Here is a 15,248-nt window from a genome sequence, read left to right as displayed (position 1 = left end):
CAGAATCAGGAGTGGGAAACACACAATCAGGAGTGGGAAACACACAATCAGTCTCCACCACTGTCTCGCCTTTCCAGAAGACTTAAAGCAGGACAGACACAGGCTGAGCACTCCAGGGTTTTCAGGCATTTGGAATCAACTGTTCACTCATCAGAGCCAAGTCTAATACTCTGAGGGATATGTGGAGATTTGCAGCTCTGCACCTGGAAAAGGAAGTACACAATTCACTGCTCTGGATAGCTAGAGAAACACTCCACCTACTTTGCTCACCTCTTGGGTTTACCTCTCATTTCTGCATAAGAATAAAACTTCTTACATTAAGGCTAAGCCCAAGAGAACTTGTTACAGAGTAAACAGAGTTTGTGAAAGAAGCAACTTCCCCAAGTTCTTTAGAAAATATTGCTCTGTGGAGGATTGACCACTGGGATGATTATCTACAAACAAAAAATCCCCACAACATTAAAATAACTGAGATTTTCAAAGGAACACAGATAAAGGCAATATTAAGAAAACAGCTTGGCTGCCCTCAACACAGGCAGAATGTAAAGCTATCTACAAGCACTTACCAGATGTGTATTTTGCTGTGAAAATAAAGGGAGAAAAAAAAACAAGCCATCAACAATACCTGCTTCCTTAACATGCTTCAAGAAGCTAAAAAGAGAGGGCTCAGGGGAGAAGAGGGATTACATACTTCGAAAAAAATCAGTGTGTGTACTTCAAAGCTACAAGGGCTGCTTTAGCAATTACTGTGCTGCTGCTTCTGTCACTGCACTGGAAAGGCAGCAAGAACTAGAGGCCTTTAATTCCCACAGGCACTAACATCTCCAAAAAGAAGTAACAGGCTAACTCTAACCTTATGTCTCTCTTTTGTAGGATCCTAACAGAAGATCAATGCCTTGTGTGAGGACACAGAGATCAGCTATATGCAATAAAATACAGGTCTGCATATCCCTCTGCACATATCACTCCACAGTGGGAACACAAATGAGCTACAGGTTAAGATTTAACACCCAAAAGATGGAGTAGACAGGCTCTGGGTATAGCTTATCAGAAAGTGTTGTCTCCTCTGATAGAGGAAAGTCACATTCATAACCTGGTTAACAGTGAGAAGTCATCCCAAATTCCTCCCTGAAAGTAATTTCTTACATGTAATACTTTCTGCCATGTTTACCTGGACAAATATTGTCAAATGGTCAAATCTGGTGGCATATTCAAGTCATACCCTGATTGTGCTGGAGGCTTGCCTAGAGGCTATACCAACAAAATATCAGAATTAAATCCTCCAAGGGAAAAAAAAAAGAATTGTTAATATAATGATCTCACCTTGCCCTCCACAGACAAAGCATGCTCCTATGAGTTTAATAGCTGCAAAAACAGAGAACTGTATTTAAAAAAGAGACTTGAAATGCTAGAGAAGCAAAACATGTCACTGCATATGCTCCTCCTGTTCAGGGGCAGGATAAGGCAATGTGTTGCACATACACTCACACAGATGTAGACACTGAAACAAAAGCTAGAAATTGCTCAAATGCAGCAAGAGCCTACATATAAATCCTTTTACTGCGCAGCAATTGTTCTGCCCTGTCTTGACATTCACAGGAGGGGATGAAATTTAGTCCTCCAGCAGAGCACACAGGAGGTAACTATCCTGGATAGAACAGGATGCATTTCCAGCAGTGAGATGAGAGCTTCACCACAGTCCCTGTGCTAATCCAACTTCACCTTATTTTTGGGGAAGCAAGGTGGGGGAAGGAGAGAAGCACTTTGATAAGTTAAGAGGATGAAAAGTCTATTTATATTTTTTAATTAACCACGTTCTACAGTGTTATTAAGCAGCAATCAAAGATGCAGATGCTACTGATTTGATTGGCAAGAAGTACACTGTGCTGAATATTAAGGAACTCTGCCCCTATAAATAGGTCTAATCACCATCTGAAGGCTGCAAGGCAGTGATGAAAGCATTAATAAGACCCTAATTAAGCCCCATAGCAGGCTGTGCTGCACCAGGGTGCTCATGTTACTAGATGTCTCATAGTAGCACCCTCAAACTGCAGTGTAGATGTTACTGCTTTGTTTTCAAGACCTCAAGTAGCTATTTTTGACAAAACTATGAAGACTGGGGTTTCTCCATCTTTGGAGTGGCTGACATCAGCTGGGATTTTGTCTCCCAGTGCTATTTCTGCAGCAAAAAGGCTTTCCTTTCCAGCTGTCCCACTCTGCCCACTCTCAAGGAGTGAATTAAACTGAGGAGCTGGAGTTCCCCAGATACAGAAACTGGCAACAGGGCAGGACAGTGGAAAGCTTTAGAAGCCATCATTCTCCCAGCTTAGATTCATTGGTTTGTCACATGCTGCCCTATTCCACTCAGGCTTAAGACAAGGAATCAAAATTTGTGATCTCAGAGCCCAGCTTTACAAAAGCATATCACAACTCCTTGGCAAATTGCAAAACACCTGACATTTAGAGATGGATCAGGTACAAACAAATTATATTGACTCTCCAGAAGAGAGAATGCTATCACATAATTTTTTTTTTAGAGAATCTGAAAAGTAGAGCCTTAAAAGACTTTAGAGGTGCACTTCAATCCTGCCAGTTCCATAAACTCAGATTCCCTCTAAGCCACTGCTGTCTTCAGGAGAATCTTTCCCCTCAACACCAGGCTCTGTTTTGTGAAGCACAGGCAGCCTCCCTCCCTCCCTCAGTGCATCACCTTGCTGAGAAAGCCCTGTCCTCTAAGCACAGGCTGAAATCGACTTCCTCCAGCTGGATATATAAAGCTCATTTTGACAGACAGATGTTGATATCTAAAGTTAATCAGATAATCCCCTCTGTGGCTGCCACCTTTGGCTCTCATCAGTAATGGAGACAATCAAAGGCTCTGATGAACAATTGATCAGATTCTAGGGCAGCCACATACATCTGACCACAAACACTCTGCTAATTGCCTGCTTTCCCTTCCTATCACTATTTATTACAAAAGACGCCTAAACAAATAGCTCAGCTACACCTCCTACACAGGCACCACAAATAAAGCTGAGAATCTCATCCCAAACAGACATCTCATCCCAAGCATCCACAGCTCTTTCTTCCATTTCCTAAACAGGGGCACTTTGGTTTTGTATGCCTGAAGCACACAGAAGTCACTGGCTATGTAAAGTCCTCTGAAGAGCCATTTCTCTGCAATAAATTCCCTTAAACACTGGAGTTCCAAAACCAGGCTAACCAGAATGCTGCTGTAGAGCTTCCTGCAGAACGTTTGGAGTTTCTTATTCTCACTGTCAGACCACAGCAATACTTACTTCCAGAAACATACAAAATAAAAAAAAATCCTGTATATTTTTCCTTCTAATTTTCTGGTGCAAAATCAGCTTCACCCTCCTGCAAAGGGACCTTAGCTGGAAATCAAACCACTGCAACAAACCCTGATGCACAATGTCCTGTTTTTCACCTCCACATTCAGTACCCTCTGCTCCAAAGTTCTGGAGTTTTACAGTTCCCAGGCTCATGCAGTATTAAAGCAAATCCTGAGATATTGAATTAAGCAGACAACCAAATCAAACTGGGAATCAAATCAGTTCCTGCCCATTTTATACATTCAAAAGCAAAGGGAGTGTTTGCATTTCTGGAAGGTGACAGGAGAGGAACTCACTATATAAGGAAGTTCACATTTGCCAGAAGGAATATCCTGACAGAGTGGCCTGATTGACAGGAGCTGACAAAAAGCTGGGTCAAAAAAAAATGACACCTGGATGGACTATTTTCTGGGAAAGGTTATCTTGTGAAGGAGTCTAAGCAGAGCTGGCTAGCTACAGAAATTGCTTTTTCGAGCGATAAAAACGATTCCCTTCAATCTCTTACACCACAGCCATGGGAAACGTAACAATTTCAGACATAATCCTCTTCTTCCTCTGCACATTACCTTTAATCTACAAAAATGTTACCAAAAAAAAATCTGCCTTCAGGATTATCTCAGAACTATCTTTCCCCAGCCCTCAATTTCCACCCTTCCCTTTCACTCCCCAAGCTGAGCTTGCAGTGCCTGCAGTTACCTGGTATTACCCACAAACCAGATTGCAGAGCAGCTCCTGGAATAATCTGCTTTCAGTTCTCTGGCCCATGAACTCCTGAGCTGAGAGAACAGCACTTTTTATCTGAAGGAATGAAGATTTAAAACTCAGTTTAAATATCCAGAGTGATAGAAGAAGGGCAGATGCTAAGAATAGCAGCCTGTGCTGCTCTTGGGAGTGCCTCAGGCACTTTTTGCCTCAGGGCTCTGGAGGTGTGGCTGGCTCCCCCCATTCAAAGCATCCCAAAAATATAGAGATTTATCAGGCTGCCTCTACATCCCAGCTTTACTACTCAGACAAGACAAACATAATGAAATATCAGGAAAACCTATCAGCCAACCTTCCTAAAATAAAATCTAAGCAGGGGACAGTTGACCGGAGCACCTTTGATTCCCAGAAATCTGTCATGCAGAAAAGTCTCTACAAGGACATGCCAAAGTCACTTTGCTTCCAGCCTTGCCTCTGGCAAGAGCAGCACTCTCCACTCTGCTTCCCTTCCCTGCTCCAGGAAGGTTCCACGTTTCAGGGAACTGGCAAGGAAGAGGGGCAGTTTCAGTTTTACCTCATCTCCTCCAGGGTAGGTCAGCCCGGTCTGCAAATCACTGCCAGCAACACCAGCCATGCAACCTCCGTGAAATAAAGAGGTCATTTCAGGCAAACTCCCAGCTGACATTTGCCTCAACCACGTGAAATGCCACAACCACAGTCAGCACTACACCAAACTCGTTGTTGGGAGATGAACTGTGATTTGCACAGAGTCAAGGATTAACCTCCTCTGCACGGGGATGAAGAGCCTCTTTTTTGGAAAGAGCATTTGGGAATATCCAGGTGCTATTCAATCTTTCAATATCTAAACCACATTTAATAACTGAAACAAAAAAATCACAAAACCACCATAAAAAAAATAAAAAGGAGGGGGAAAACCTTATCACAGGATCTCTGGTGATTACTGAAATAAATACTGTCAATGACCATCACTGCTGGATGTGAATCCACAATGTTCTCCACATTCATCAGCATCCTTTCCTTTCTTCATGTGCACAGACAGGTCTAGTAGCCCTGTGGCCTTTGTTGCTGGCCAACTCATTCTTTATTTTGAACATAGAAAAAGATTATCCCAGTAGTTGCAATTATCACATCAGCACTTAGGTTCACTTGTAAACCCTGACACTATGGTTTTATTTGGCAAATCACTGTAACTGCACAAATACTGGCCTATCAAGAACCGGTCAGGTTGGAAGGGACCTTAGTGTGTCATCTGGTTAATCAGAGTCATCCTAGAGCAGCTGGCACAGGGTGACACCCAAATGCTCCTTGAATATCCAGTGAGGGAGACTCCACAACCTGCCTGGAAAATCTTTTTTCGACGCTGAACAGGCCCAGCTCCCCAGCCTGTCCTTGCAAGACAGATGCTCCAGCCCCTTACTCAACCCTGTCGCTCTCACCGGGCCCTCTGCAGGCTCTGCAGCCCTTCGGACCCCGAACTGGACAAATGGCCTCACAGCACCGGCCACAGGGCCAGCATCACCTCCCCGACCTGCGGGCAACGCTCCTCCTGAAGCACCGCAGGACAAGACGTGCAACGAACCATCTCCCAGCCCTGCCGTGCCTCCCAAACAGTCGCCGCTCAACTCTGCTCCCCAACAGCTGGCGGGGCTCTCTCCGGGCAGCGCCTGCGGGCCTCAGACACGGCAGGCCGCAGCCCCGGCACGGCGGCAGGGCACCCACCGGAGGCGCGGCCGCTGTCCGGAGCCGTTCCCGGAGCCGTTCCCGGGGCTGTTCCCGGGGCTGTTCCCGTTCCCGGAGCCATGCCCCGCACCGACCATCGGCCCGCCCGGCCGCTCCCGGGGCGCTGTGGGCTCCGGCCCGGCCCCGCCCCCCGCGCGCGCTCCCCGCCGCCCCGCGCGCCCCGAGCCTCACCTGCCGCCCGCGCCGCGCCCCGCGCCGCTTCCGCCCTCACTGCCGTCACTGCCGCCAGCACTACACCTCACTTCCGCCCGGCCAGAGCGCCCTCACGGGCCCGGAGGGAGTGATGGCATGGCGGGATGGGCTGGGATGGGCTGGGGGAGAGCCGGGTGCTGCTGCCGGCCCTGCGCGGGACAGCCCGCGGGTCACACTGTGCCCGAGAGCACTGTCCGAGCACTGCTGGGCTCCGGCAGGCTGCGGCTGTGAGCACTGCCCTCGGGAGCCTGTGAAGAGCTTTTTCCTCATATCCAACCTAAACCTCCTTCATTCAGCTTCATGCCAACCCCTCGGCTCCTGTCACTGCTCACCACAGAGGAGAGATCAGTGCCTGCCCTTCCTCTTCCCCTCTCAGGGAAGCTGAAGATCATGATGAATTCTCCCCTCAGTCTCCTCCAGGCCGAATAGGCCAAAGGACCTCAGCAGCTCCTCAAAGGGACCTCAGCAGCTCCTCAAGGGACCTCAGCAGCTCCTCAAGGGACCTCAACAGCTCCTCAAGGGACCTCAGCAGCTCCTCAAGGGACCTCAGCAGCTCCTCAAGGGACCTCAGCAGCTCCTAAAGGCTTCACTCCAGACTTTCCCCATCCTCATGGCCATAATTTGGACACTAACAGTTCCAGCCTGACTTCTGCACCCTTTGTTTCTGTCTTTCCTGCCACATGGCATTCCAAGCAAAAGCAGGAGTCTCTGACTCCCACGCTTGCTTGTTTCCTCTCCAGCGCTCATGTTTAGAGTTGGGCGATTTAAAAGCTGACTTGCTGAATACAGAATTTATAACTATGTTGCACTAGTTTGTTCTTGTGTTGCTTTCAAGCCTCTCTTTGTGCACACATTCGAGCAGCCAAGGTCTCTGAGCACAAACACTCATGAAAAATGAATTGTGAGAGCACATCTATAAACATTAAACCCACACTTTAAAGGGCTGTGTGCTGCACATGACAGAGGTGTTTGAATGCTCCTCCACTTTAGGATCAGAAACAATTTCTCCAAACTTATGTAAACAGTTACAACTTCACGCTGTTTGAATAGCAAACACCAGCTTTTGGATGCGCCAGGGAACACTTGTGATTGATCTGTAGCATTAAAAGCAGTGCACAGGGGAAAAAAGACGAGGCAAACCTCTTCCAACAGGGAATACACTTGAAGACATCAGCACCCACTCATGCATATTCAGCTCAGGGGAAAAGGGTAAGTTCATTACATAAATTACCTGCTGCAGATTGTTTGCTTGGTTCCACTCTTTTGCAGTGGAAAACACAGACTGAAGTGGGGGAGTGATGTTGGACCCAGCAGAGTTGCAAAGATCAGCTTCAGAGCCTGCAGGAGGTGCAGTTCTTGCCCTTGTGATGTTTTAATGATGGGCTGGTAAGACCCAAAAGTATGGGAAGCACAAGAGCACAAGGCCTGAGCACTGAGGAGTAGGGTAAGAGCTGTTGAAACTCTCGGTGAGAAATAGAAAATCCTGCCAAAAACTCAAAGCAGACAAAAAATCAGATCTGAGTCTGAGCAAGGGGCAGGTGTGTGGGTGTCAGGACCTGTCAAAAACAAAATGGGGAAGCAACTACTCAATCTATTCTGATCCAATTTTATTTATATACTGCTGACAGGAAGCCCTCCAAATGCTTTTTGCTGCTTGGTGAAATCCAGCTCAGACCATTTATGAAATTCAAGAGGAAGCAAGAGGTGATGGCAGGGTGACACAGTCCCTTCCCATGTCCCCCTCCCAGCCTGAGGAAGAGCAGCCAGCAGGTTTGCAAAATCCATCATTAAAGGACAAAAAGAGAGCTAATAGACAGAAAAGGAAGACTGGATCTTAGGCTGAGTGTGCAGAGCTGCAGGGATACAGCAAGTCCTAGGTGAGAAGCAATTTTCTCCTCTAACAAAAGGAGCTCTACTGTCTAGAGTCTTCTTCTGTCTGTTAGCTTTTCCTACACTACAATATTCAGGTGTTTCCACCCTGTCTACAACTCTTGCATAAAAGCATTTTTTTCCTGTAGGCTAGACCCGTTGCAATTATCTATACACAAACTAATCACTCACCTGTTGTTGTGTCACAGCCACAAATTCGTGTGCAGCAGCCAACCCTTTCACATTCCCATTGTATTTGAACTCATTTTCACATCTCTGAAATGGCATTTTTCCCACCAGAGTGCTTTTTCTGAAGTAAAAAAGAATTAAAAAAAGGCAGACCAAAACACTCAACCTTCAGAACATTAAATTAACTTGCTCTTTCTTTTGTTATCTTTTGCTGAGCAAAGTCACCTTGGGCAAGTAATTAGTGCCTCACTTTTCTCGCTAGAAAAAGGGAAACAATAATATTTTTCCATCTTTGATATTTTTAGGACGGAAAATGCTTCTGCTTAATATTTATTATAATGTTTTATACCAAAATCTAATAACATAAAACTCAGAACCTGAAGGGAAAATGTGAAAAGCAAAGGTGAGGAGAATACAGAACGCTGCTATGGTTGCTTTGAAAGTGCTGGAAATTCTTGTAGTCTGTTGAACAGCATTTGTCAAACATTCAGGCAGGACTGTCTGAGTCACTTTTGCACAAGGTCAGAACACAGATCAGCTCTTACTCCAGACATCCCTCTTGTTTTAGGGTTTTTCAGATCTGACGGATGTTTTGCTGTTGCAGTTGGATGTCGAGTTGAGCTCCCCTAACCTTTGGGAGTGTTTGGAGCTCAGGTTTTGCTTCAGGTCTGACTGAAATGCTTTGCTTGTGGCGTTGCCTTAGAAGAGCAGGCAGGAAGGAACATCTGTCCCTTGTTCTGTGTCTGGTGACAATCAGCACCTGTGTGTGCTGAGTGCACACATTAGTGTGTCTGAGTGCACACTAATGATCAGTGTGTGCTCACAAGAGGTAGCAATGAGACAAAACTGAACAATTTTTTGTCGTTTGGGAGTCAGAAGTAAAAGGCTAAATACCTTTATTTCCCCTAGAATTATAGATGCACTAATTATAACATTAATATCTGTATTATAACAATAATATCTGAGGTGTTCTTACTGCAGGGGATAAAAAAAGGGCCAAATGCAGCCACCTTTTCCTCTGCACAAGCTTTCTTCTGACTCAGAGATCTGCAGACACCTTTTCCATCCCTTCCCCACAAACATGTGGCTTTCCTTTCCCCCTAGAAGTAGGGCTTTGGGGTAAAATGCAGTGGAGTGGAACAAACTAGAGCCTGAAGTTGATAGAAATACCAGTTCTGCCCCCCTTTACCTTCTCTCCCACTCTTGTCAAAGTCTCCTCCTCAACCCCTTCTGCTTCCACACTTTCCTCCCCATCACCCAAGCCTCCTCCTTGGCCCTGCAGAAACAGCTGTAAGCATCACTCACCAGCATCACATTTCTTATTCCTCCTGAGTGCCAGAGCCCTTCTGACACCCTGTGCCTGCACTGCCCAGCAGACTGGAAGTTCTCCAGGGCACAAACTGCCAAAATGTTTCACACAGAGCTCAGGCTGAACCCTCAGGCAATGCTGGGGAGAAAAAAACAACATTAAAAACAATAAAAATGCAACTTCAGTGCACAGATGAGTATAAAATGACTCTTGTGGCACTGTCATAGATTAAAATGGCACCTCTTTGTATGCTGAACCAGTGTGTCATTGATGCTCCTTGAGTTGGTTGATTGGGGAAAGCTGGATTGCAAAGGTCTCTGCCCAAAATGTGGCTGGGAGGACTCTCAGCTGTGAACTCCAAAATGCCATTCTTAACATTGCATCCACACGGTTTTGCATGCTCACAGTAACTGCCTTTGTTGACTTAAAAAAAAAAGAAAAAAAAAGAAAAAAGGATGTTTATGAAATGCCAATATATCAGTGCAAAAAGGTAACAAAAAACAGACAGTAAAGAGTAGAAAATCATTGGAAAGGAGCAGAGATGAGGACAGAGTTTGATGCACATCCTTTTATTCTGTGGCTCCTTCCCACTCTGCCCCAGCACCCTCAGCCCTGAGAGCCCTGAGCCCTGCCAGGAGCACAGCACAGAGCCTGGCTGCAGGCTAAGCCTTTCATTTCTGTGCCGTGGGTTCCTAAGAGCATGGGAGCAGGAGGTAGGGATCAAATCCATGCTGCTTGCATAACTCAACAGAGCATTCCCACTAGGCTGCCTGGCAGGAGATCAAACCTCCCATACCAGGCCTTTATGAAAAAATAAATGAAAGGGAGAGATATGAAGAGCAGCCGTGGCTGTAAGAGAAAAGCAACAGGTATTCTAAGGACATCCACCTAGCCATGCTCCCAATGGGCCCAAATGGCTTATTTAACTTCAAAATCAACACACACAAGACTCACAGAGTCTGCAACATTCTGTTATATTACATCCTCAGATTCTATAACAACCATGCAAATAATTCTATACTCAGATTCTGTAACACCCAGCTATTTGCCATGCAATCCCATTTGGTTTTCAAGCCAGAACCAAGCCATCCAATGCTTCTCCCCTTTGTTTCAGCCATGAACTCCATCTCTGGCTGTTCTTCTGTTGCCACAACAGAGCTGGGAGCTGTCAGGAGCTCCCTGATTGCCCTTGGCCAGTGAAGAGCCCATGGACCCAAGGAGGAAGGAGACAGCTCCAACTCCCAGCTACCATGTTGGTGAGTCATCACTAAGATCCTTCTTTCCATTCTGACATCCGTTAAGTTCATTTAGAACAGTGTGGGTGCTAAATATTAGATGTTGCTTCCAAAAAAATTGAAGATTAATTTTTTTTTTTCCATCCTGAAAGGCTCAAATAAGTGTCAGCATTCTGATGAAAATTCACTGCACTCCCCACCCAGCCTTGGGTATTACTTTTTCTTTTTTTTTTTTAATTCTTCTAGATTTTTCATTCTTAAAAGGAGAAGAAAAAAAGATGGAATTCTCAAGAACATTTCTTCCCTTTTATAAAAATAGCTCTTTTAAAAATTCATATTTTTTCAAATCACGTATATTTAAACCAGGAATTTTAATAGTATTTTATCAGTTTCCTACATTAGCTTCAATGTTTTTAAATGTACATTTTAATGCTTCAAGGCCTAAGTCATTGCTGGATACAAATTAGGGGATTTCTGAATATATTTGGAAAGTTAATAAAGAGAGAAACATGAAAGGAGACGCAAGACCCTACATTAAAGATTAGAACTAAAAGGAACGGGAGAGAAAGATGTTCTATTAAAAGCCTACTGAAAATATTAGTGTGTATTAAGACATTCTGACAAATGCTTGTCTGAATAGTGACAGCAGGACACTCAAATCATTTTAGAACAGTCTGTTTCCAAACAGAATAAAGAGAGGTAAAAGCGAAGGGGAAAAAAGGAAAAATAAGCTTTCATTAAATAATTCATTTTCATTATTGTCACCATCAATTAGGATTCAGTCCTGCACCATTTAATTGTACTTTTGACATTGCCTCAAAAAAACCATATTTCAGAAAATTAAGCAATATGTGGTTAAGAATAATTTTCACTCACATGAAATTTGCACTTTAATAAAAGCCTGTTCCTGCAGAGTTAGTTCCAAGCTGGAAATAATTTTTCATCTTTTCAAACACAAAAGCTAAATAACAGAAATCAATATTCCCTGGGAATGAGACTCACACCTGTGAGAAGTTCATCCAAATTCTTTACTGTCAATAGGATTTAGGATTCAAGGGATGTTCAAATGGTTGGTTTGCGTGAAAAATTATCATCTGATTTAGTTGATGAACCAAAAAATTAAACTCCGTTTTTTTTTCCAAAGACATGCCCAAAACATTGTTTCCAGTGTATTTAGTAAATAAAAAACCTCCATAGTTTTAGGGTAAGTTATTTGCTATGTGTTTGGTTGGATTATTTATTATTTCTGCATTATTTCTGCAACCCTTTTTTCCAGTTAGGCGCCATAAAATCAAAGGACTAGATTCATATAAGACCCTGGGCAATACATTCAGAATTTTTTCCCCATTTTTTCTCAAATGGAAATTTAGTAAAAATTCTAAATTCCTACCTGAAATAGCTTCTTTCTGAATGAGCAGCGAAATACATCTTAAACCTTTCCAGTGAAGCTATTAGTTTTGCATTTCAACCTTTCAGATGCTTCGTATTGCTCTTCAGTATTCACACGAAGATAGTTCACTTCAAAGCTTACTATGTGAGGCTGTTCTAATTCCTCTGTGCTGCAGGCCAAATTTCCTGGTGGTCCTTAAAATTATGCCATATTAACTACCTTGTAATAGCTGTATACCAAGGTGCCATGGTAATTCCACAGGATTTTCCTCTAGAAACATGAATTTATTTTGCATTTGTATTATAACGTCAGGTCCCTACTTAATTCTGAGACCTACAGCTGTAATCTTTCTTTTCATTTACAAAGCAGTAGGATATATATCTCTCACTTCAGCCTTTAATTCCCCTTCCATTTGAGAGTGATGTGAAGAGGCCAAAATAATAGTGTGCAACACAACATCTATTTTAACAGCATTTCTGTCATTGTTTTGTAATAAAACCAGTGTGTTTGTTTAGTAAATACTTCTATTCGTGTTTTCTACATGCTAGCTAAATTTCATAGCTCATTTTTTTTGAAAAATAGTAAAGCTAAGCATCTATAGATTACTCTACGCTTTTTTCTGTTCCTGAGAGAAGACAAAGGGCTTAGGAAAAAAAAAAACAAAATGTTGCCATCATTGTTTTAAATATCCAAAATATTAATCCGTGCACCTCAAATTCACAAATAATTTGGCATTGACTGAATGTTCATTTTGGCAAATAAACCATTTACAACTACATACATTTTATCATGTGCTCAGCTGTAGGTGAGCACATCCACTGCAATGAGCCAGGAAGCAAGGATATAGAAACATAAGGAAGAGAAGGATTTTGGGGTGCACCTCAAAATGAGGTAGGACTTATCAGAAGGAAAATAAAAATATAAACCAGCTATGAGAACATCCCTTAAAATTGAAGCTAGTCTAGTCATGGTGGCAGTAGCTCCTGAGGATAGTTGGGGCAGAACTTACCTCTTATTATGCTGACTGGGATTGACAGTTGAGAGCTCCTGATTTATTTTGGGCTTTATTCACAGAATCACAGAACGGCTGGGGTTGATAGCCCAACAGCCCTGCTAAAGCAGGCTCACCTAGAGCAGGTTGCACAGGATCACATCAGCTGGGTTTTCAATATCTCCAGAGGAGAGTCCACAGACTCTCTGAACATCCTGTTCCAGTGTTCTGTCACCCTCCAAGTAAATAAGTCTTTCCTCATATTCAGGTAGAACTTTCTGTGTTTCATTTTGTGCTCAATGCCTCCTACCCTGCTGCTGGGCACTACAGAAGAGTCTGGCCCCATCCTCTGGACTGTATTCCTGATAGTCATGCAAATGGTTTTGCTCCTTTTTTCTCTTTGGAAATCCAGCAGGACAGACAGACTGTCACATTAAGAGTTCCTCCATTCCCCCTCTGAATATAGGCAGCAGGAGCTTGGCCTTGAGTATGCACCATTGCCTTCACAGAAGGGAAGGAAATACAAAAAAAAATTAATGCCAAGCCCAATATTGTTTCAGTCACATTTGGTATTTTATAGCCCTGTTTTGTTCAGTTTGGTGTAAGGCTGTTTATGTCCTGAAATCTATGGTGTGAAACACAGAAATGTATGTTATAGCAGAATCTCCCCTGCTGCAGCACCTCAGCCTCTCCATTTCCAGGAGCTCAGCACAGCATGACAAACTAGTGCCAGGTTTGCATTAGAACAACTGCTTTTATTTAGGTCCTCCTGAAAATAAATTCTGAGCATTTTAAACTGACTGGCTTAATTCCACAACCACCACAGTTAAAGAATAACTGTTCCATCACATTTTGTTCATGACATCAAAACTCCTGCCATATCAATAAAGTGTTATCTCCATCTGAAAGACTGGCAGAAGGAGGTAAATGGAAGCTGCCAGCTGATGCTCTGGCTAGACAGACTTTTGTGCTTGGCTTGAACTCACTGATTTCAAATTGAGCCTCATGCACCTGCTTGCCTGGAGCAGCTTATAGGATTGGGGTCAGAACTGCAGCTACCAGGGAAGCCTCTCCCTCAACCCTGCCTCCAGTTTTTTCTTATCATCATCATGCTTATATCATCTTTAGCAGCACTAATGCAGCCTGATCTCTCTAAACTATGCCCTTACTGGTGGAAGAAAAAACAATGCTTGTCTGCCCTCTCCTTCTCTGTAATCTCCTTCTTTTTATTTATTACTATTGGTTTTTCAGGGGTTTTTTTTGTTTGTTTTTCTTGAAATGATGACTGTGAGAATGCCAGATTTATTTTGGCAGATATGGCTGCTAATTCATATCTACTATCAGTGAGAGACATGATCTGAATTTGGGATGTCTCTCTATTTATAATCTGTTTGTTATCTTAATAAATATTTGTGATTTGTTTATCTGACATGGACGACATGTTTATTATTACAAATATGCTTCTTGGTCATGATTCACATTGGTCTCTATTATTTTGGACTGGTTTCATTTATCTGTAGGCAGCTCATTCTGTTTTATATATCCTGTCACAGTTGGTTGTGTTTTGCCTTTTTATGCTGAACTCTGTAAAAAAAAAAACCCAAAACATCCCATAAAAAATTAAAACCCAATTAGAATGTGTCCAAAATCACCATTCTACCACATCCATCCAGCAGTAATTTCCATGTGAAACGGAGTACAAACCTGAACAGATGGGAAGCTTTTAAACAAATCACTCTTGCTGCTAGTGGCTCCCTAGCCCTCCCTCCTTCCAGGGACAAGACCCTTTATCCTTTGCCATTTCTTTGCTTCCCAAGGTGAGCAGTGCAGAGAGTGCTGCAGAGAGAAAGAGTAACTGAACTCTTATCTCTGCAAGGGAGGGAACGACAAAGCAGTGCTGCTGTGAGCTTTGGGGATTTTTTTCTTTTTTCCCTCTTTTAAAAGTGAGTGTAATGTTGTTTCAGAAGATACTTCTGCTCTCTATCTGGAAAGATCTGCTAGGCTGCTCTTACCTGAGAGGCAGACAAATAAGGTAGCCAGAAAATCAGTAGTGAATTTCTCTCTGGCCAAGGTAAATATTGTAAGTTTTCAGCTGCTTGTCTAGTCACCAGATTGGCTTCAACCATTGCCAAAATTCCATCAGTTGGGAAGAAATTCACAAGACAAAATGCCTTTCACCCAGAACTTTAACCTTATGTTAAACTAATTCATGCAACACAAAAACTAGACCTGTCCTGCTCTTTCCATCTGGGCCTCC

At 43.4% G+C, this 15,248-nt stretch overlaps 1 protein-coding gene and 1 long non-coding RNA gene across 6 annotated transcripts in view; one reads left to right on the top strand and one right to left on the bottom strand.

Annotated features, from left to right (window-relative positions):
* The window catches only part of WASHC1 (WASH complex subunit 1), a 31,067-nt gene extending 24,980 nt beyond the window's left edge, over positions 1-6,087 (bottom strand). Inside the window, exons 1-2 of one of the 5 annotated variants that reach the window (XM_085049441.1) lie at positions 5,796-5,928; positions 4,050-4,151 (exon numbers count right to left, since the gene is read on the bottom strand). Coding sequence is in view for 1 of the 5 variants with exons in the window: in XM_085049438.1 (XP_084905564.1) it covers positions 5,796-5,877 (82 nt within the window). In the remaining 4 variants the exon portion in view is untranslated. Of the gene's footprint in view, positions 1-4,049; positions 4,152-4,629; positions 4,709-5,512; positions 5,641-5,795; positions 5,967-5,987 lie in introns of those variants that run through there. The other 4 variants (XM_085049440.1, XM_085049438.1, XM_085049442.1 and 1 more) reach the window with 4 other exon arrangements.
* On the top strand, positions 5,984-14,268 carry LOC146442756 (uncharacterized). The gene is made up of 3 exons (XR_014849451.1): positions 5,984-7,217; positions 10,490-10,631; positions 13,075-14,268. It is a non-coding gene; the product is annotated as an uncharacterized LOC146442756 (long non-coding RNA).
* Positions 14,269-15,248: the final 980 nt, after the last annotated feature.

The sequence above is a fragment of the Lichenostomus cassidix genome, chromosome 1Ab (genome assembly GCF_008360975.1).
Source record: "Lichenostomus cassidix isolate B80296 chromosome 1Ab, HeHo_3.0, whole genome shotgun sequence".
Lineage (NCBI taxonomy): Eukaryota > Metazoa > Chordata > Aves > Passeriformes > Meliphagidae > Lichenostomus > Lichenostomus cassidix.
The sequence above is the reverse complement of the archived record's forward strand: the minus strand, read 5'-3'. Positions and strand labels throughout refer to the sequence as shown.